This window comes from Alosa pseudoharengus, unplaced genomic scaffold (genome assembly GCF_046254945.1).
Source record: "Alosa pseudoharengus isolate Yale_2024_CS ecotype anadromous, Long Island Sound unplaced genomic scaffold, YU_APseudo_1.1 YU_APseudo_1.1_scf_4, whole genome shotgun sequence".
Classification (NCBI taxonomy): Eukaryota; Metazoa; Chordata; class Actinopteri; order Clupeiformes; family Clupeidae; genus Alosa; species Alosa pseudoharengus.
In genome coordinates, this window is record NW_027468774.1 from 41,460,601 (window position 1) to 41,485,100 (window position 24,500).

General features: G+C 38.1%; 1 protein-coding gene across 2 annotated transcripts in view; it reads right to left on the reverse strand.

Moving 5' to 3' along the window:
- The window catches only part of nprl3 (NPR3-like, GATOR1 complex subunit), a 31,266-nt gene extending 12,253 nt beyond the window's left edge, over nt 1-19,013 (reverse strand). The window contains exons 1-4 of one of the 2 annotated variants that reach the window (XM_076266335.1): nt 18,334-19,013; nt 18,055-18,124; nt 11,808-11,846; nt 10,669-10,801 (exon numbers count right to left, since the gene is read on the reverse strand). In XM_076266335.1, coding sequence (XP_076122450.1) covers nt 10,669-10,801; nt 11,808-11,846; nt 18,055-18,124; nt 18,334-18,535 — 444 coding nt within the window. In that variant the 5' untranslated portion in view covers nt 18,536-19,013. The remainder of the gene's footprint in view (nt 1-10,668; nt 10,802-11,807; nt 11,847-18,054; nt 18,125-18,333) is intronic. The other variant, XM_076266336.1, reaches the window with a different exon arrangement.
- Nucleotides 19,014-24,500: the final 5,487 nt, after the last annotated feature.

Sequence of the window (24,500 nt, forward strand, 5' to 3'; positions counted from 1 at the left end):
ACTGTCAACTTGCTGTCAATTGTAGTCATGAACGCCTACGAGAGGCAGGCAAATTTCCAAAATGAAAACAAGAAACAAATTAAGTGGACATCGGAGGAGCTTCCTGAGATGGTGACGTCTTCATCAAACGAAGAATATCAAGTCTGACGCAGAGCTGGCCATATTTCTCCACAACAGGTAGCCTAGCCTATAGGCTAAACTTCATCTGCTTTGCTAACTTCAGCTAAATATGTTACGTTGGTTAGAGAGGTATTTTTTGTTTTCACTGTTTCCGTAATGTGTAGCTGGGTCATGGTTGGAGAAACGTTAAAGCAGCTGGTCAACTAACGTTAGCTAAGTCTTCATTACATCTGGCAACCCAAAATAGGCTCGCGTCTGGTAGTCTTGAGAACGTTAACCAGTGTTTTGATTTTGGCCTACAGAACGTTCGGTAACAATCCTACAAATCGCACCTTTGAGCTCCCAGAGTAGTTCCCGGGCTAATCAGAACACTGGCACAGGTGTCACCTGTGAATCCAACTGTCTCAGCTTCTAATGCATACAATCTGGCGCTCCCTAAAACTACAGTGTTTGACACAGTGTTTCCCGTGTGTCAAAATAAAAGTCACAGCCATATCTCATGCTTTGCGCATTATATCTCCAGAACGGCTTGACGCATGCTATAAATTTGGTAAAAGTGTTTGTATGGACTCAAAGATGAAGTGAGTTGATGTTGGAGGTCAAAGGTCAAGTCCATGAATACTCTGAGCGCGATATCTCAAGAATGCCTTGACATACATGCCTGAAATTTGGTATGAGAGTTTGTATGGACTCAAAGATGAAGTGAATTGATGTTGGAGGTCAAATGTCAAGTTCAAGAACGCCTTGACACACAAGGTTTTTTGGTACGAGGGTTTGTATGAACCCAAAGATTAAGTGATTCAATTTTTTTTTTTCAGGAATCTCCCACCAACATTAAGCCATCAGCTTTCCATCCACTACTGTAATTCCTCTGGCATTACATTTCTAGTTTATCATCAGTAAAGCATTTGTTCACAGTTATAAATGGTTTGTTCATAGTAAATAAGCCTATGCAAAAAATATGTTTGTAAATACATGATTTATACTTAATAAATAATGAAACAACCACTTATAAATGAAATCATTTTCCCATTATAAACCAGTTGCAAACTATTACAAAATGCTTTGTTCATCATTTGTAAAGCATTGCTCCTATGTTAATTCTCATAAATAAAGTATTTGTACACACAGTTATAAATTGTTTGTACATAATAAGCCTATATCTAAAATATGTTTATAAATTATTGTTAATACTTAATAAATTATGCAATAATATTTAGTTGATGAAGTAATATTTACTTTTTAATTATTTAACACATACACATGCACTAATGATTAGTTATGGTGAGGATACATATTTTATAAACCACTTCCTAATACTATAAATCATGATTAACTCAGGAGTTACAAGTGGTTAGTTAATGATATTTTGTGAGCTTATCTAAAGTGAGGATTTTCTCTGCCGTGCAACGCATTTTCAAATGAGTTGTAAAGATTACATTCACACTCATTAATTTAGCAGACAAGCGACGTACACATGTCAATTAAATTGAAGGCCATTGACACAACAGTTAAAGCCAGGAATCGAACCCCCAACTTTTTAGGCTACTGCATGCTAGTCCAGCTCCTCATCCACTACACTACCTTGGCCCAGATGGAAACACCTACGACTATGCAAGACTATGCATCTGTAAACTATTATTAAAAACTGTATTCTTCATATGTAAAGCATTATTCCTACATTAATTCTCATTTGTAAATCATGTTTACACACAGTTAAAATGGTTTGTTCATAGTAAACACGCATATCTATATTATATTTTTGAATTGACTGTTGTAATACCACTGGGCAGAGGTAGTGTAGTGGATAAGTAGCCAGGTTAGCATGCAGTAACCCATAAAGTTGGGGGTTCAAACCCTGGCGTCCACCAATGTGGCCTTGCCCTTTAATTTCATTGACATGTGTAAATCACTTTGGGTGAAAATGTCTGCTAAATGAATAAATGCAAATGTAAACTTTATAACTCATTTTTAAATGTGTTGATAGATGAGCTCACAAAATATCATTAACTAACCACTTGCAACTCCTGAGTTAATCATGAATTATAGTATTAAGAAGTGGTTTATAAAAGATGTATCCTCACCCTAACTAATCATTAGTGCATGTGTATGTAACAACTGTTAAATAATGGAAATATTACTTCATCAAAAACATATTATTAGATAATGTATTAAGTATTAACAATAATGTATAAACATATTTTAGATATAGGCTTATTTACTATGAACAAACCATTTATAACTGTGTGAACAAATGCTTTACTGATGATAAATTATGTGTGAACAATAAATTACTAATGAACAAACCATTAACTAATAAGTAACAAAGGCTTAATAAATGATGAATTGTGTGTAGTTATTATAAAGTGTTACCCTTCTGTCTTACTCACGTTACATGACTGAACATGACCCTATGGATTATTATACCACATTTCACTTGACTAAATGAAAAACATATGCTGAGCATGTATATGGTCATAGTGCAGGTCCTACTTGGTTTCTGACAGAAACCACATTTTGTGAAATCGTGTTGTATAAACACAACTACAGCCGTTGTGCGATTAATGGAGGTGCAAATCATCTCCCTTCTTTTCTTTGGTTATTGCCTATGATTCACACTAACTGTAGGTACATACGAAAGATATGTACATACGAGTACATACAAAAGATTTTCTCCCCCAAACTTGTGTGCATCTAGCCTGACTCCGCCTGTCTAAGTACTTCCGCTCATTTACATTTCCCTACAGTACTCCGTTTGGAATAGCTCTCGTTCACTTCGTTTACTTCGGCAACTTGTCTCCGAACCAACCAGCGAACAGAGGCTGTTCCTGAGAGCGATTACGTTTAAGTTGCAAGCCTATCATTATCGTTGTGTAACATACATCATTATACCAAACTTTAGTGATTGAACTCCAATGATTTCAAACTTCAGACAAGCGTCCAACAACCAGGAAATAAACGTTTGCCAATGGATCTAGGCCAGACTCTCTGCTAAGTCAGGTGCATCACCTACGGAGCACGCAAAGGGTCATGATGGGAATTCTTTTTTAGAGGTGGAAATGTATTTTTAGAGCTCCTTTTCTATGGAATCAAAACAACGCCATAAAGATTGTGTGCCCGTGAAAATATATTCACATGTGTAATAGAGTTTTGTCTTCGAGGATATGATTTGCACAAGTGTAGAACCGTTTTGTAGCTGTGGTATTAATTTGTCTGTGTGCAAAAAAAATGCGTACCTGCAAAAATATTTTGTGCACTTGTGAAAAACATTTGTTCACGGGGATTTAGTTTGAATGTGTGTGGAACAGCTTTATAGCTATAGGCATGGGAGAAGTGCGACATCTTTCGTGTGCAAACTGGATCTATGAAACTATAAAACTTTTTTACAGAGACGAATTTTGGCAGCGTTTTGTCATCGTTTCTGAAGAGCCAATCAGCAAATTGGCACGGTCTTGACAGCGTTTCTGCAGAGGCAATCAGCACATTGCATCGCCTACTGATTAGCCAATCAGGGGACATCCTGTGTCACATCTCTCGCCCAGGGTCAGGCACAGAACTAGCGAACTTAGGTCTTAAATCTAACAAGTTATGCCTTTTACAACAAGCTTTTTGATGGAAAAGTGGTGTTTAATTTCCATAATCTTTGTTTAGTGAACGCATAAAACCGTCAGTTTATAAGCAAGAAGAATCAAGAATAAGAAATCAAGAATTAAGATCTTTGAGGTTTTTTTATTTTATTAAATATCAACCCCACCTGAGGCAACCCGCAAATTGCTATCTTTAACGTTACAGTCAGGAATGCCTCATATAGGGATCACGTTTTAATGCAGTTTAGAAAAACAGTACTCCTGTAGGCTTAGCAAACATTACGAAAAAGCCCTTTCATTCCACGGCCTAACTGTAACAAGTTCAACTGAAGGATATTACTCTGCCGGACTCTTCCTTCCGTCTGCCTCTCTCCCCTTCACGCGCACGTGAAGCACTGCCTTGCATTCTATGCGATCCAGTTTGGAGGAGAAAATAAATCTAACTGATTATAAGCTACTTTACCATGATAAGCCCATATAAAACTGTGAGAATGGAATAATAATAATGGTTTCCACACGCACATAGACTCAAGTAGACCTATCCTGTCCCGGCTTGAAGTAAGCCTATAGCCTTTGATGAAGGTATACCTACATTAAAAGAAGACAGTTTTGTGAATTATGGTGTTTTAATCGCCACCGCCCAAGCAACACAACCAACCCATAATAGCAAATAAAGTCCTTATCCTCACTATAGCTACCAATATAAAAGCACTTAACCCTTAGAACCCTAAGCTGTTTTTAGGGCATTTTCACTACCTTTATTCATAAGGATTTATCCTGGTCATTGTAAGTGCCACACACATATTATATATTGTTTTTTTCAGCAGATTCATTTCATGTATTAGTACTAGCATTGTAGGCGGGTCAATATATGAAAAAAAAAAAACACCTAACTGCAAAAAAATTGATAGAAAAGTTTTTTTAACTGATTATGGTACCTTTAGATGTACTTAATAACATATTAAAAATCTAGTAAAATCTGAGCCCAGTAAAGGGGTCATTTTCAAGATGGTGTCCAAGATGGCCACCGGAAGCTAATTTGGGATATCTGAAGCATTAATCAGCCTAGGAAAGTGTTTTTCGTGTTTAATCAGATTTAGAGGTCACTGATTCATATATGTCACACTAAAGTATCAGTTCATAATTTTCAAATACTTATAATTTTCAAGATGGCGTCCAAGATGGCCACCAGAAGCTAATTTTAGCTATATCTGACGCATTATTCAGCCTAGGAAAGTGTTTTTCGTGTTTAATCAGATTTAGAGGTCACTGATTCATATACGTCAGACTAAAGTATCAGTTCATCATTTTGAAAGACTTGTCATTTTCAAGATGGCATCCAAGATGGCCTCCAGAAGCTAATTTTGGCTATGAAGCATTATTCATGTATTCATGATCTACACAAATATACAATGCATGCCTATACAGTACATGGGTCATGGTTAATTAAAGTCATAAAACAGCCACTTACTCGCAAACTCTACTCTACATATTGTAAAAGCATATACCCTGTACATGAAATATAACATTAATCAACAAAATAACATTTCCATCTTCCTCCACACCAAGCATAATACATACCCTATTCTGTGTAGGCAAATATAGTTTAAAGCCGATACATTTTGGCATATACAGTCTAGGGAAAACAAATGAAACACCCTAAAATATATTTTTTCTGAAAGCATATAATCTGTAGATAAGATATAGCACCATTTAAAACATGTCCCATCTTCCTCCATGCCATGAACAATGCATTGCCCTCTATTCTGTATAGGCGAATAGTGTAAAGGGGAAACATTTTAGCCTATATTGTCCAGGCAAAACAGATTAAACACCCAAAACCATATATTTTCTAAAAGCATATAACCTCTAGATGAGATATAACACCAGTTAAGACATGTCTTATCTTCCTCCATGCATGCACAATACAATGCCCTCTATAATGTATAGGCAAATCTAGTGTAAACGGGATATATGTTGGCATGTTAAGTCCAGGTAAAACAAATTAAACACCCTAAAATATATATTTTCTGAAAGCATATAATCTGTAAATAAGATATAACACCATTTAAAACATGTCCCATCTTCCTCCATGAATGCACAATACATTGCCCTCTATTCTGTATAGGCGAATCTAGTGTAAAGCGATACATGTTGGCCTCTTTTGTCCAGGGAAAACAGATTAAACATCCTAAACTATATATTTTCTGAAAGCATTTAACCTGCAGATGAGATATAACACCAGTTAAGACATGTCCCATCTTCCTCCATGCCATGAACAATACATTGCCCTCTATTCTGTATTGGTGAATCTAGTGTAAAGCAGATACATTTTGGCATGTACAGTCCAGGGAAAACAAATCAAACACCCTAAACCATATATTTTCTAAAAGCATATAACCTCTAGATGAGATATAACACCAGTTAAGACATGTCTTATCTTCCTCCATGCCATGGAGATGGTTAATAATCCTGTATTGCATTTGCTCTGTATTAAAACGCATTGATTTTAATTTATGGCTGAAAAAGGTAGAGCATTGAAACATTTTCAATTTTTACATTTAAAATCCTATTCTTGTTTAATTTGACCATCATTTGATATCACCCCTGTAGGCTGAATAGTAATTGAGATATAGCCATTCTAACCTGTTGACAGCCATTTTGAAAATGACCCCTTTCCCAAGGTAAGATTTTACTAGATTTTTAGTATGTTATTTAGCATCTCCAACAGTACCAGAATCCATAAAAAAAACTTTTGTATCATTTTTTTTGACGTTGAACCTATATTGACCCGCCTATTGATTTTATTTTGATTTTTAAAGATTTAAAATATAAAAAGCGTATTATAAAAAATCTTATATTTTGACCTGTATCTCACCACAGCAAGCTCATAGCTCTACATGCATTTAATGTGTGTGTAGGGCAGACTGCCCTGAATCGGGCAATATAATTGCCATGTTGGAGGGATACTCTGGGGCTGAGCAATTTACAGAAATATGTGGTGTGTGATTTACGGAAATAAATGCCATTTTTTATTTAGTGATGAAAAATGACCTTTCTGCGCTCCATATCTGTGACACGAACTGATCTGACCTGACTTGACCCAGGTTTGCGTGTTAACATGTGTGCCTATGGTGTATGCACTCATAATGATTCTCAACTTTTTACTGCATTGCCATGAACAAAGTAAAGGCAAAAAATGTGTTGTTGAACAAATTGGGATGCAATGTGAGCCTTGAATTGGATGCCATGCAGGAATTTGCTAGGATCTCAAAACCGGATTATGAACATGCTTTGCCACAAAAACAGACAAAAATGTGGGGTAAGTCCAGCTATATGAAGTTATTATTTTGCTGTCACTTCGTCTGTTTTATAACCCAGAAGGATGTACTTGGTATCAAATGTTGGCTCTGTGTCTCCTCTTCCATCTGACATGCGTGGCATATCTATCCGATCACGAGTCCACGAGTAATTCAAACGAGAGTAATGGGTGTGCAGCGTTGGTTTGTGTACATGATGTTAATATTTTGCAGTCACTTCGTCTGTTTTTATAAGCCAGAAGGATCGATATACATGGTACCAATGGATAGCCCTGTGTCTCCTCTTTCATCTGATATGCTTGCCATATCTATGTGATCACGGGTTCGCGAGTAAACAAAATGAGAGTTATGGGTGCGCAGGTGAACGCAGAGAAGTATAGACTGTAGATGCAAGTTGATTTAATTTCATGATTTTTTAAAAATGTCATACTTGATCGTACAGCCAAGTGCCTAGTCTCTTTGGAAAGCCCCACTTCTTCTCTGTCATGCAATAAAGGTTTCATCTGCGATGAACAGTTGCGGAGCAATGTAACAGAGAAGAAAGGGTGTGTTTTTTGATGCACTTTGTGTAAATCGGGTTCTAAGGGTTAAACTGTAGACACACACTAACAAACTCTTATTTGGCTACTTTTACAACCTTTTGTATTGGTATGTAAATATCCAGTTCAAAACCAACATTGGCAAATCGATTGATGCTGGATTTGAACCAATGATCCTTAGATCAAAGCTCGCTCCTCTAACCACTGTGCTAGGGCACATCTTGTACATAGTGAAACTGCAATAATTTTTAACACTGAAAGCCTTCTTGATTTCTTGATCTTGATTCTTCTTGCTTATAAACTGACGGTCGCTAGTTCTGTGCCTGACCCTGGCCGAGAGATGTGACGCAGGACGTCCCCTGATTGGCTAGTCAGTAGGCGATGCAATGTGCTGATTGGCTCTGCAGAAACGGTGTCAAGACCGTGCCAAAATTCGCCGATTGGCTCTTCAGAAACGACGACAAACCACTGCCAAAATTTGTGTCTGTAAAAAAGTTTTGTAGCTTCGTAGATCCAGTTTGCACACGAAAGATAGATGTCGCACTTCTTCCATGCCTGTAGCTATAAAGCTGTTCCACACACATTCAAACTAAATCCTTGTGGGCAATTGTTTTTTTCACAAGTGCACAAAATATTTCTGCAGGTACGCATTTTTTTTTGCATACAGACAAATTAATTCCACAGCTATAAAATGATTCTACACTTGTGCAAATCATATCCTCAAAGACAAAACTCTATTACACATGTGAATATCTTTTCAGGGGCACACAATCTTTATGGCGCTGTTTTTAGGGCTGCAGCTATCGATTCTTTTTGTAATCGATTAATCTAGCACTTTATCGATCGATTAATCGGATAATTTTTCTTTTGCATTTTTAAACAACCAAAACACATAATGCATAACGAAAATGACATAGCTGTAAAATGATCAAGCAATTGGCACAGAGGTATTTATTCTAACTCCAAGATTAGGCTACAAAACTAAGCCCATTTATTGCAATTTACCCATTTAGTGTTTTTAAGTGCCAGTGCCATCAATTAAATAATGTTCAAAATGCTCTCTGTAAAATTGCAGCCTCTTGTGCATGACTTAGCAGGGCGAACAAAGCTGTCCATACTATGTTGTGAAGTGCTGGGAGGGAGAAGAGGGAAAGCAATTTAATGTATTAATATGTAGCCTACAACAAGTTTCATGCTGTAATCTAGACCTGACATCAACATAAATATCTGTTTTATGTAGATTTCTACACCTGCAGCATTTACCATTAGGCTACTAACAAATAATTTTACCATTAGGCTACTAAAACATAGCCTACCATTAGGCTACTAAAAAATAATTTCACCATTAGGCTACTAAAAAATCATTTCTGGGGTGAGCCTATTTGCTATGGTAACCTAGCAACCTGTGTGTGCGTGTGTGTGGACGCGTGCGGTGCGTGAGGAAAGATGAGGGTGCATGCATGTGTGAGGGGTTCTTTTTTAGGCATACTGTCTTGCAATTGAACGTGAATAAGTTTACTTACTTAAAAACATCAAAGCTAAACAAGCCATCACGACATCGCTACAAATACAGTATGTGATTAAAATCAGCCAACATCAATGTAGGCTATAGGCTACATAGATAGATGATAGATAGGCTAGATAGATTGATAAATAGCCTAGCCTACTTTATTGACGCTTGGTGAAACAGCATGGAGTGGATATTTAGGTTCAGATGCTTGTTCTTTTCCTTTTTGAGTATGTAATGATCCCAAAACTTTACTTGAAAACTTTAGACATTCTCTGCCATTTATGGATATCTTGACTCCGCCATTGCGCCAGCTAAATTCAGAATGTATCACAATTCACGCGCTAATGGTGTGCTTCCTGAACAACGGTCCGTGTGGAACAATCAGATCCCTGCGCGTATAGTGCACGTCATAGGAATTTAACGAGGCTTCGAGGCAGGGTTTTTGCCTCGAGTAATTTTTGTAATCGAGTTATTCGAGTAACTCGATGAATCGTTTCAGCCCTAGATGTTTTGATTCCATACTTTTCCATTTCCTCGCAATATTCGTGTGTTTTCTCACAATACATTTGACTTTGCGAGGTAACACAAATTTATTGCAAGGGAATGCAAAAGCATTGCTTAGGAACATAATAACTCAAGAAAATGTATTCCCACCATGTCCCTTCGTGGGCTCCCTATTCACCACATTTGCTTATACCGTAATTTCCCAACTATTAGCCGCGGCTTATACATTGATTTTGCAAAATTTCTTCAGCTATGAGGTTAATACACAGGGCAGTTAATATGGTATTAATATGATTTTTGTTTCTTTTAACTTGTATAAAACACTGTCCTGCGGCTTATACACAATGCGGCTTAATACACAGGAAATTACTGTAATGCCATTTACCTTCATTACTAGCCTACCAATCAATCTCCAATACATTTTGCCTGCATTAAAATGTGCTGAGTGCACAAGTTCCGTGCATCAAATGTAACACACAACAGCCTATGATTTCTATGAGCTTAGGACACTATGGCAGGATAACTTACAAGAAAACCGGGACAATATTGTACATGCCCTAATTCTGAAGCAAAGACAGGCCGGTGCCACAAAATGTACACCACACTTACTAAGCTGACACAGCAGTACATGATAGTCCAACGGTTCCATTCAATTTTAAAACTGGAATGGACAATCAAGCAATAAAAATTGAGAATCAAGCAAAAATCTTAATGACATGCACTGGGAAGTAGTTGGAATTTGCATTTTGTAGGTATTCACAAATAGGCTTTATTTTAGTTTAAAGTGCGACCTGTGATTCTAATCCCATACTATACATTATTTGGGGAAATTCAGCAAAAAAAAACTATGAGTGTATGACCTATCCATTAACAATCCCATAATAAGCCAAACAACACGGTGCTAACCAGTGACACAACCTTTTGCAAAACCCAAACATGAACTGTGTCCCTTAAAATAATTAGAGTAAGACAGCTACATATTATCATACCATGGGTACCAAAGGTATTAGCATAGTAGCAGGAAATGTGACATTTTTGCTTAGCACCAAAGCAGAGACAATAAAAATGGAGAGGTGTGATGTTCTTACCTGAATGGTGTGTGGAGATTGCAGCAGGGTCGGGTGACCCACAAAGCGCACGTTGTCGATCTTCAGCTCGAACTTCTTCCCACACATATCAGACTTGGTAGCCAAGATAGTGGCGAGAATAATATCGGAGAACCTACCCGGGGGATAAATGACAACAATAACGAATACACAAAAAGTATCCAACACAGGGAGGAAGGGATGGTATGGGGGGGAGGGGGGTTACTGGGTTTTGGTTGGTGATCATTTCTTGAGGAATCTCGGATTGGTTTACAGATATCTACGCTACTCAGTCACATGATCTAGAGGTCAAAGGGTATTGGAGGAGTTGGGTTGTCAGGAAGGGTAAATGATTTGGGCCATGTCTGTCCACTGTGAGTGGTCTGTGCTTGGGGCGGAGTCAGGAGGAGTTTGGATTTTCAAGAGGAGAGAGGCCGAGGCAGACCGCCGCCACTGTTTGGCAGGAAGAGCAGAGGCCTTTGGTTTGAAGGGAGGGAACAGACTCATGCTGAAACTCATGCTGAAAAACACCACGTCTACCATCCAATGGCAAGCCAGTAGCCAAATTAGCATGTGCCATCCGCCGAAAGAGGCCCACAAATGGCAAGACTCGCAGTCCGAATTAAACAGTATTAACCTCAATCAGTGATGAGTCTGAGGGAATTTACCCATGAGAAATTAACAGGGAGAAAAAGAAAAGCCAAGAAATGTGTTTGGTGAAAGGGACATTTATGAACAGTTCCAGACATGTTCTTTACAGACTCAGTCAGGCCATTCTTTAGAGAACTGAACAGTGATATGGCAGTCCTCATCAGAATACAATTTTTAAAAAATCACTCTTGATTGGACATCAATATAGATCATCACAGGTTGTGGATATCAGGGCACAATTAACAGACACTTGCTAATAATTAGTCTGCGAGCATTAAAACACCATTTGATGCAACATTTACCCAAAAAGTGTGATTCATACCAAAAAAAAAAAATGTGATTCACCATGGAGACCTTAGGGTTGAGGCTGGCGTGCGCATATATATATACAACCGAGATATATATGCAAGAGTGATAGGGAAGAGAGAAATATGAAGGTAGGGTGTTCTAGAAAAAAAGGAGAAGTGGTTTAGAATGAGTTTTGGTCTTACCCTGCTACCAACTGTTCATCAGTTAGAGGAGTTTGTTCTCTGAAATGGGGGTTGGGCCATACAAAAGAAACAAAAGCAAACAAAAAGAAAATATGCAGACATTTTTGACAAGAGTGCATGGCAAAACACAAAACAAGACAAATGTAAATTAGCAGTCCACTCAAGACTTGAATGAATGGGGGAGCTACACGAAACCAACATCCTAGGGTTATTTCTGTTAGTATTTATGGTTAATGTCCACAAGTACATACGTATATATGTATATTAGTGTTCTTTACAGTGAGGCTTGTGCAAAATTCCGAATTTTAGAATGGATCTCCATTCAATTCACGAATTGGAATTTGAATTGAATTGGCTCCGCCCCACAGGAAGTTGAATTTGAATTGGAATGACAGGAAGTGGAATTAAATTCATGTCAATTCAAAGCAATTCCAGAGTCACACAGCAGGAAGAATGTGCTGAATCTCACATGCATTTGCACTGTAAAATCGAATAGCTATTCTTACTTAAAAGGTTTAGTTAGTATAACTCATTTTTTGCCTTTTGTTGATTATGTTGATTTTGCTTTTTGAGATTACTTGGCTAAATAATAATTAATTTAATGTTGAGGTGGACAAGTGAACATGATCATTTAAATCAAGTAAACTATACTTGAATTGCTTAAAGGGAGACCAGGCAAGCCTGATGCTTTTTCTCTACGAAACTCCCCCTCGCTCGGTCTGAAGCTCTTTTCCTTTTCTTTGCGTCTTCTGTCAAGGGTTTTCGCTGCTTCTTCGCCGGCTCTGCCATTATACACACGTTTGCAACAATCTCTAGCGTTTCGTTAGCCTGCCTGCTTCGGTCGGCGGGTAGGATACACTGAACTTGCAAGCGGGATATTCTTCCTAGAGGCAGTAGGGGCGGGCGAGAGAGTCTTCATTCGCCCTGTAACGAGTCATTTGACCATATACCGACTTACGAAGATGAGTAATTAACACGAAAACGTTGCCTGGTGTCCCTTTAAGTTTTGCTAAACTGTTAAGTTAGTTAGTCAGTTAACCTTACCTGTTAGTTAACCTTAGTTTAAAAAAACCTGCAAACCGATTGTCTTGAAATTACAGACTAATCTGGAATAGGTATTCCAAGTTGTGCAAACAAATGCTTACTTTGTGTAGTACACTTACACTAATGAGAATTCATATTTAAACTAACTTGGTCATTACAAGTAAAGTATATTGTGTGTTTATTAAACACAAGGTGTGCTAACTGATGTTACATTTCCTACAGTGCATTTCCAGAATGCCACTGCCCTGTCAAATATCACATATTAATCCTCACTGAAATTAATCTTAAATTACAATAAAGTGACAGTGACACTAACAGTTGTATACTGTTGGTGTGTAATTTATGTGGATGCATCGCACAAGTAGATGACTATCCAAAACACTCTAATGCTGTGGGTAGAACATCAGCAACATGTTACGTTTATTTATATATTGTTTTACACTCTGAAAGAACTGCACAGAGAGGGGGAAACCTTACTATGTACCACCAATATGTGGCACACACCTGGGTTTGTCCAGCGGTTCAGGGAACCCCCTAATCTTTGATGTCCACAGTGAGTCAGGACTGTTTTACCACTGCATTCAAAGGCCTGATTTCTGCAGTTCAGTGTATCCATGATGTTGTGAAGGCATTGGGGTTGATATTAATATCCTGACCAGAGAGGAGAGTGCCATTTAATGGACAGCCACTAACACCACCATTTCTAGAAGCAACATAAGTTTGCAAGGAGATCAGTCTGTTTTGGATAGTCATTGATGGGGTGATGTATTAATATAAATAGTATATATAGCCTTTAGTGTCACTGTCACTTTATTATTATGACCGCCGCTAGCGAAGCGGTCATATAGGGATTGTCAAAGTTTTTTTTTTTTTTTTTTTTTTTCCCCCGTCATCTACTTCCTGAATTTTTGGTCAACGATACCCGGGACACCGAACCACCGGGGCACATGAAATTTGGTGGGTATGTAGCCCCACTAGACTTTTACGGAAAAATTTTGTTTCGTCCCCGGGGGCCACTCCCTCCCCGTGCTGGGCCCCCCGAACCGCAAAAAAAACAAAAAAAACTACCTGAACCGTGGCACTGAGGATGAAGAATCTTTTATGGTATGTTGGTCTCAAGGGCCCACATCAACCTGGCCCATAATCACTCATTTGTGATTTGCACCCCCCCCGGTAAAAAATGAAAATGCAATATTATTCTGCTTTAATTGCCCCTATCTTCAGTTAAGATGTTCAGAACTGCACCAAATGTTATGTGTATGATTGACCTGGACCTGAAAAATTAGGTTATGTGTACATTTAGTGACTGTACACTCATTGGCCTGTAGATGGCGGTGCACACATATACACATGCACACACACACAGGCACCCACATACTATCGGTATTAGAACGGCCAATACATAATTACAAATTCAGTAGGATTAAAAGAAAGCCAAAATAAATAAATAAATATTCATCATCATCATCATGGCTGCATTTCCAGTATTGGCGATAAGTAGTCGTTTGTCCACTAGATGGCGCATCGTTGCAGTGAGACGTAATTTTGTTGGAAGTTAAAAGTGGGTTGGAAAAACAATGGACCTTCCTACAAGGACTGTTTACCGCAGAGAACGTCTAATAAGGATAGGACAATGTTCACATGAAATGTAATTCCCATTTCTTCTTGAAGCCGAAATAAATCTGAGGATGTTTATCGGACATGCTTGGTTTTTACTGCAGGTACGTTAATCTTATAATATCAATAAGGACCTAGGTAATGTTACCGGCCAATTTGATTGATTGCATTTGTAGAAAACTATAAATGCGGTTTTACCAAGCAAATTGATAGCAGCACTGTAATTGTATCTTTCGACTGTCATTTGTTGCACGTGCTACAAAAATCATTCTGTGCAATGGAAGATTTACCAACGTTACACCGGTCTGATACAGTTTTGCCTACATGCGTGAGACTGAGACGCCTGTTTATTTTGTTTTAAGTGTGTGCAGGGTGTGAGAGGGGAATCGATGTGCTTTGATTCCAGCTTGGTAGTTGTAGTCTGTGAAATTAAAAAGCATGTGTGTGTGAAGTATCCAAACACCTTCATTTCATTATGGCTGCTTTAGCATCACACCTTAAGCTACTGTGTAGTGGGTCCCATTTAGAAGTGGCTACTTCATTCGCGCTTTCCTTGACTCATGGAGCTGCGTGAATTTTATTACAACTTTTCGCCATATGGCAGTTTAAGTCCGCTTGATACTGTAAGGCGTAAGCCATTGGTTTCCAAAGAAGATTTTATTTGTGTCGCCAGCATAGCCTAGCCTATTGACAATTTATGTTGTAAATAGGCCTACCTTATAAGCCTACCTGTAGCTTAGGGAAGCTAACAGCTTTCTATTAGGATCTAGTTTGTTAGTTACAGTTTTGTCATAACTCCCTGATGCATTTTTGCATTTAGAATAGCCAGAGCGTGGATATCTCAATCGGAGAATTAAACAATATCGGGTGCCTATGGACTAGGCTGGGTGAACCCAGCCTGATCTGTCCGCTATTTATTTTTTGATTTCTTAAAAGATTAAGCTTGGTCTGGTGAAAGCCAGACTAGCCATGGAGCTCAGTTACACAATGCAAGGGAACATGAATCAGCCTATATTTGCACGAACAATAACGGACAACAGCTCTTCAACTTTGGCCCGTTAAAATGTGTATGAACAGTCTAGCGACGCATTTCATCAAGGCCCATTTGGACATGTCAGTTATTTGCACCACTGGTTAGATGTAAAACAGCATTTCGTTTCAGACTACTGTTACTTAATTTGTGCATTAACAATAACGTTTCAGACTACTGTTACTTAATTTGTGCATTGACAATAAAGTATTACATGAACTAAGGATGACTAAAATCTTATGTAGCCTAGAAGAAGAAACATTCACAAAAAATCCATCCATCCAAAAATGACTTTTGTTTTTGATAGCTGTTGAAAACGGCATGGAACTGACAGAGATGTTTTTGTTTATTTATAAATAAAATATATTATAAATAAATAAATAAAATTATGCTGATACCTTTTGCTTTTCCCAAATACAATGTAGCCTACAGGTGTAAGTGACCTTTCATCAATCCAGTTGCAATGGATGAACTGTGATGAACTGCTCTACTTGTGATTGTTTAGAGATTTTAAAGGTTTTATAACAATGCTACATCTTCTTTGGCTATTCTACAATCTATTCACCTTTTCAGCACCAGTAGGCTACTTTCTGTGCAGCCGCACACACACACTCAGGCATGCCAAACAAGCATACACACAAGTTTCAAGAGTGGGGGATGGAGTAAAATATGGAGACAAATTGAAGTGTGATTTATTTTCGCGGAACGGATGTACAGGACTGAGCGGCGGTCATATTTTGTACCACTATGGTACATCTAGTTGTAACTTAAGATTGAATTTCAGTAAAGATTGATATATGATCCCTTTAACAATATGTAGGCCGGGCCTGTGGCATTCTGGAAATGCATTTTTGTCATATCAGTTAGCACAACCTCAATACACCTGTTGTGTTTAATAAACATACAGTATACTTTACTTGTAATTGTAATGACCAAGTTAGTTGAAATAGCAATTATGTGTACTACACTAAGTGAGCGTTTGTTTGCACAACTTGACATTACAAAACTAACAGGTTAAGTAAGGTTATAAACTAATTTTACAGTGTAGCACAAACTTCAGCAATTCAAGTATAGTTTACTTGATTGTTTACTTTTCAACCTCAAAATTGAAGTATAGTTTACTTGATTGTTTACTTTTTCTACCTCAAAAAACACAAATTTTACGTTAATTTTACTTTACTTTAATAAGTAATCTCAACAAAAGACAAAACCTGAATTCTACTTAAGTTACAAATTGTGTGTTTAATGCAATCATATCAGACATATACTGTGAAGCTTCATTGATTAAACACTACCCTTACATTATGTATATGAATTTCTTCGAATTTCGTTGAATATCAATTCTACTTCCTTTAATTCAAATTCGAATTGTAATTCTACATCCTGTTTTTGACCTTAATTCAAATTCAATTCAAATTCAAGAATTGAATTGGAATTTAGGAGTCATTCTCAATTCAATTCTGAATTGTGCACAAGCCTGTTTACAGTATGTTTCTGCAAATGTGAGCTTGCATGTCATCACCAGCTGTGAAAACCTGAGGGCATTGGAGTGTCTGGAGGTTTCAACAGACTGTAAATATAGTAGACTAGTTATCTTAAGGGAACAGAAACTAAACACTAAAACTTCACTTACTGACTTAAGGGATGCCAAAATAATGACTTAAGTCATTACACACCCCTATGTAAAGCATTTCTCAATGTAAACCAACCATGCTCAATTTTACAAAGTTTAAATAGAAAAGCTATGCATGTGACACATCTAATGATGATGATGTTACTTACATATCTCTCTACATCCTGAATTAAGCCAAACTACACTATAGCACACACACTACACTATAACACATGTGCTTCTACTAATAAAATGTAAGGTCAGAGATATGGAATATAAAAAAAAACCCAGTTTTGACTTCAAAAAATATAAATTTTAGCTTTCCGTAGTGACACTGGGTGGACCAGTATGAATCCTTTCAAATATTCATTGTTAAAACATAGCCTAGTGTTTGAAAATAACATAAAGAATGGTAAATGCACGCCATATGAATGAAAAACACATTCACAAATAAACAAAAGAGAAGCAACAGACTTGGCTACCCCCCCCCCCCCCCCCACACACACACACACACACAGGTTCCAGCTCCAGGGTACACACAGCCATGACGATACTCAACCTTTTAACACTAAAACAGCAAGGGGTGGTAGGGTATCCTCAGTATCGATATGATCACCCTCAAATTCACCACCCCAGATAATGTAGAACCAAATTCAGTCACACTGTTTTAACAGTTGAAAACATTAGGCCATCCTCCCCCTGAAATGGCGTGGGGTAAATGTGTCCACAATTCAAAAAGGTCTCAATAATAATTTACTATGAACTATGGCATTACTTTAAGAAAATTGATGTCTAGTCATTCAGAAATTCATAACAGATCAACACTACACTACATTTACCAACCTAATACAAGAATATGCCTATTATAATATGCCTATTAACTATGCATCATTTTTACATGATCAGTCATTAATTCATCATAAATAGTTTGAGTGTCATAATACCTTGAATCACCATCTTGATCATCTGCAGCATCGCCTGCTGTGTTTAGGGCATAGGGACTTCGCTGTTTATCTTAAGACAATAAAAAAGTATAATCAGTCAATAAATAATGCTCAATCACAAACTTTAACATGATGAGTGAGCAACATCGCCAATGGGCAAAATTCCACTTAGCAACACATGAACTATAGGCTTTCAATGCTATGCCCTGGTACCTCTATTAACTGTATCCCCTGATAATAACGATAGTTATGTTTTACTAATGCCTAAGACATACTTACTCGCTGATGATGATGTGTTTTCGGACACTCTCTGGAAAGGGTACCGAAACAGCAATTTGTTTCCACGGCTGCCAGAACTGACTAGAATGACACTTATGGGGCTTGTCCTATCGCCACTTATAATTGCGTTGCGTTCTGGCTGTTTAAAGGCAGATTTGTGATCTGCTGTGTAATCCATTGATGGAGACGCTGGCTTGTACATGGCTAACTGGATTAATACTGGGTAAATGTTGTGGTGATCTCTCCTGGGATGAAGTCACATGCTTGTCCCCACACAACTGATTCTGTTTACATTGGCTTGTGAGATTGAAGTTCCTTTAGCATAGCCAGCAAGCTTTCCGCAGAAAGTCTGATACGATAGGATCACTGATATGATCCAGAAACGACTTGAACAGGGTAATAGTTGCCTTGATGTCTGTCAACAACTATTAAAAGCAGTTACTTAGCTATTTAGCCATCAGACATTACTGGAGCGGGACCCCATAAAGCTCGGTAGGCAGGCAGGCTATTGCATAAAATTAAATGCAGTGAGGTAACAGTTGCTTACAATAGTTAAAATATACTTTGCGCCAAAGAACAATCATAATTCGTATGCAAATAAAATCATTAGTAGCCTACGTTTACATTACTTTGCTTACTACCGAAACAGCAACAGTGTTGTCTCAGCTTGCTTGTCTCACTAGTTTGTGCTACTTTGTGAGGCTACCGGAATATTTCAGGAAACATGGAATGCTTTGTTTGGTTCCGCACAACTTTAAATTATGCCCAGAGACGAAACACCTTTACCCACCCCGTACTGAGACAAGCCACAGAGGTCCGCTATTCAAATTAGCTAAAGAAATAAAATAGAACCATTCGTTTAATTAAAACATTGAAGTTATGTATATAAAACTCGGTCCGTTCATTAAATAAACCCGTGGTGATGCATATCCAAAAGGACTATGGTTCCAGTATGGGAAGTGTAGATAAACTCTCAAAAATAGGCTAACAAATAGTGAGCTCATTTTAATAAATTGTTCTCTCCTTTTAATTTTTGAAAAATGATCGCACGATTTAGTAAAACGTGAGCATGTTTTAGCCTACTAAATTGAGTGCAAACTCTAGTAAAATGAGACCACAATTTAGTAAAACGAGCGCACTAGTAAAACAAGCAAACAAATTGTGCGCACATCATTCACTGATCATGGTTCGTGAAAGTCGATATAAAGTTATGTCAATAGCAGTGATTAATTTACTCTTTTTCTTTCTTTGCTTGACAGGGCTGACCCCCAAATGGACCGTGGAATCTAGCTGTCTTCATGGAAGTAACTTATCACATGCTGATGCTGCTAGAGTAGGCTATCCATTCAAAAATAAAGTAAACTGTCAAATAAATAATTATGTCGAACTGTTTTATTTCATTGCATGGCTATTTGTTGCCCATTTTCTCTCAATGCAACCCAAATACTGTGTTTAGAAAACCCGACAACTGGTTATTTTAACTAGCAGTTCTGTTGATATAACCCAGTGGTTTGGGTTGAATCTATACCCAATATACTGTGTGAATTTTACTCAACATTTATATAGTTATAACCCAGCACATTGGTTACCTTTACCCAGTCTATTGTGCCAATTTAACTAACGTTGTGTTGATATAACCCAGCGTTTTGGGTTAGAATCATACCCAATCTGCTGGGTTTAATAATGTACCCAGACCATTGGGTTAGGATAACTCAATGTGGTGTTGGTCCAATAGTTAACCAGCGGCTGGGTTATATTTGGGTTATTTTTAACCCAACATTTTTTAGAGTGTAAATGCAAAAATAGAGACTGGGTTATTTTCTCAACCCAAACGTTGAGGTTGAGGCTGTCAGGGCATTTTGTGGGCTTGTTTTTACTCATGTTGGGTTATTTTCTGTAACCCAGCTTGTTGGGATGATAGTTTAGGACAGAGCCCCTCCTCTCTCCCACCTGACGTGGAGTACACTACCCAGCACCTGGGTGACTTTAACACAGCTGCATAGTTATTTGAGAGTTCGAAAAAACATCGTTATTCTTCCAACCGTCCAGTCCACCAGCTGTCAGCATGCAATGGAAATCAGGCGATTTTGTAAGGTATGTATCTTTAACTTTTTTTAAAATGTTTTATCCAGACGGATTTTAAAAGTGCACCGGATGTTAAAAGTCCACCCAGAGATGTAGAAGCTACCCTTCATGATATGAATGGATATTCTGCCTGCCAATTTCGTTCAGCCTCAAACAGGTTAACAATTGTGTCATTCATGCTAACTAACGTTAGCTAACATTAACTTACAATTACTGTTCATGTTAAATATACACAAAGAAAGACTCATAGAAACATAGTTATTTGTTCACTGGGTATGAACTGCTGACAGAAACAAAACGAACTTTTACAACGAACTAAAATGAGCATACCAAGCTGGTTGACATTTGCAGACCATATAGCTAGCATCAATGCTAATTAAATATGCTTCGTGGTGGTTGTAGCCTAGACCAGAGCCATAGACTATGGTTGCAGCCCTTATTAGACATTCTCTGGTTGCAGCTAACGTTTGTCAGGTAATATTAGCCAACACAGTTGAAGTAATGTTAGTCTCTTCACAAGCCACACATACGGTAATAATAATGGCAAACAACATCTTATTAATTCATTCAGGGTAGCTTCATATTATAGCCATGTAACTTAACGTTACTGGGTGTTTTTGTAGCAGAGAAGACGGGCTCTGGTTGTAGTAGCACTATCAGACATTCATTTAGATAACGTTACCCGGTAACGTTAGCATCTAGAACTAGAAGCTACAAGTTATTATAACTGCATAGGTGGTCATGGTTTCCGAGTGTGTTGCGCTAATATTTTGTCTCCTGGTGGATTTTTAATGTTTGTCAACATCATTCAATGATAATGGTTCATGAAAATCTTGAGATAAAGTTCTGTAAATAACAGTGATTAATGCACTCTTTTTTTTTTCTTTGATTCACAGGGGTGATCCCCAAAACGGACGGTGGAATCTGCCTGCCTTCATGGAAGTATCACAAGCTTTTTCTAGCTATCTGTTCAAAAAATAAACTGCCAAATAAATAAATGTCGAACTGTTTTATTTCATTGCATGGCTATTGTTGCCCATTGGATGGATTTTAAAACATTATATTGTAACATTAATGATTTGCAAACATTTATTTGAATTATTATCAATTAATAGTGATTGGATTAAGGAGAAAAATAAGATACTTAGAATAACCCATAAATTAGGTCAGCATAACCCAGAGATGACAGTGAAAATAATATAAATCCTGGATTGTATAAGATAGCCTACCCAACAATTATGTAGGTTTAACTTAACAGTTTTGTTAAATTTATTGCATTTGCGATAATATCGCGATATGATGAAACACGATTTCAAACCGCAAAGGCTGCGATTTGTAATATGTGACGTCACCAAAACGCATTTATACTTGCGCTTGCCGATGCGCCACCGACTCTTCTCACCAACCACTGAAGAAGCAAAAAACGTAAACAAGAGGACCAGCTAACAGTGTCAAGAAAGGTCTGATCAGTAGAGCTACTTTGGTTAAAAATAAACCTCTTCATTACCTTTTGCTCGAACCTGCCATGTCCCTGGTTCTAGTTCATAATTCCCCTGTGCTGCTGCTCTGGCTGGTAACTTCGTTCACTTGTCCAGCTGACGATTAAAACTCCACGACTGTTTAGGCTGCACAGCAGCCATTCACCTGTGCACTGGGGACTTTGTTTACTGGAGTACAGTGACAGTGGGGGCATTTGCGATATCCAAGGGGGTTGGCGGCACAAACATTTCATCTCACAGGTAATGAATTGATGCATAATGTTATCCGCAAGTAGTTGACACAGCTAACCACCAAAAACCCAGCTGTTCTAACATTAGCTTACCAGCTAAGGCTCTAGGCTACATACATGCTGCTAACTTTATCCTGTTTAAAGAGTTTTGTCTCCGCGATTGGCTTTGTTGTGACATGAACAAACTAATTAATTTGCATGCATGCGTATTGCGCTGCGGTGTTTATGATGCTTTAGTTAACATCGAGCCGAACGGTCATTCGGCCGCATTTATTTGCGCTACAACAATCTACAGTAGTTTTTTCCGATTCACGCAAGTAGCCTACAGAGGAGAGGAGCGGGTCTGTGTGTGTGTGTGTGCGTGCGTGCGTGCGTGCGTGGAGAGCACAGGAGAAGCCGTGTCAGTGCCACTACATGTAGACCTATTTGTTAACTAACGAAAGAAGGTCATATCTACATGAAATAGAAACAAAATAGAACGAATCAGAATCATTAAATGTTTACAAGGCTGGAAGTTCAACAAATATAGTTCTACTAATGTGATTAAAATAGTTAAATAAAAAATATTTCATTCATCAATCTTGTTCAATGACCTAATGCCATCATAACATAGGCCTGGGCTCCAGGAAAGAACAGTTTATGTGTAACTTATCTAATTTTGTGTTGGTCATACTATAGAATAATATATTGCTTGTCTTTGTTGAATAAGACAGAAGATAAAGAGCTTCAAAATAATCGCATATCGCATCGCAATCGCAATATTGGTGAGAAAAATCGCAATTAGATTTTTTTCCAAAATCGTTCACCCCTAATTGAGATCCATGTCTTGGGCGAGTATTTCTATAGTGTTAGTTACCTTGCCTATTTGTTATGAGTGTGAAATTCACCTGTTGTGTTGTTGTAAGGGAGGCCACAATGGTTGGAGAATATGATAGTAACGCCAAGTCGGGTACCTCGGGGCACAAGAGTTCCGCACGAGTCTCCGAAGTCATTTTTCCTCTATCGGAGGTCTTCATTTCTGAATATGCAGCATGAAAGCGGCATAAGTCTGTTGTTGTTGCCTCATTCCAAGTCCACAATTAGCTCCTTGGTTTTGTTGACATTCAGCTGAAGACAGTTTGCCTGACACCATAGTCAGCTTCTCCACCTCATCCAAGAAGGCAGTCTCATCATCAGCAAACTTAACGATGAAAGTGGAGCTGAGGATACACAGTAGAGTGTAGAGCAGTGGGCTCAAGGCACAGCCCAGATGATTGCTGAATGTAATCTAAATGTTATGTGCTTGCATACAATCTCTGACTGCACCTTTGATCATGGGGAACTTTTATGTGTGCAGCATAGTAACCCATGATCTATTGCACTGTGTTCCTGTGAATGAAACGAGAGCTATGTTCCCAGGGTCCTATGTTTCCAGAGTCCATGATACCCGTTTTTTTTTTTTCTTTCAATTTTCAGTTACAGTAACCCTCTGAAGTTCACCTACAAAAAGGAACCAAAGCTGCCATCTTTGCCCATATAAGGAGATCCGGATGTTAATTGAAGCTAACTACCTATGGCAAGTTGCATTGTAAGTTAGCTCTGGGGTAGCAAAGATCAAAGTGTGCCGTCTTCACATACTGAAGATCACAGTATCCACTAGAAGGCAGAGGACAAAACTGTGTAGAGCAAATTTCATATTTCTTCGTCCCCGTGAGAGTGTAACAGGTGCTATAATTCAAAATCCCCATGTTAATTTCCAATAGAAAAAAATCTCAAGATACCGGATCTCCTTACTTGGGCAAAGATGGTAGCTTTTTTGTAGGCGAACTTCAGAGTTCTATTAACCCTCCCATTGTGTTCAGGGGCCGTATTCACAAAGAATTTTAAGGCTAAAAGTAGCTCCTCTTTGCAAACCTAGGCATAGGCTATAGTGACAGGTTAATTTAATGTTGCAAAGATACTGCATCAATCCGTATGTTAGGCTATAGGCTATTTGTTTTGCCTTACTCTTTATTCAGTTCAGTGACTTGTGTAGCGTACGCATTCTCAGACCTGTCACCTGTCACTCATCGTCGTAAGGGAGGTGTTTGGAATCCGCAAACATGGCAGCTTTTTTGTAGGCAAACTTCAATCAGCCAATCAGGTGGTCACTTCAGTCAAGCTCGTGCATGAGTAATGACGTCATCCATAGCAACGAAGACTCACTCTTAGTTTAGGAGTTGTCATTTATCCTTACTGAGAGTAGGCCTAGGTCTGAAAGGCTTTGTGAATACATTTTAAGAGAAAACTCCTAGCTAAAATCTTTTAGTGCGATTTAGGAGTACTCCTAGTGGTAAGATAAAAGGCTTTGTGAATACGGCCCCAGGTCAGTAGA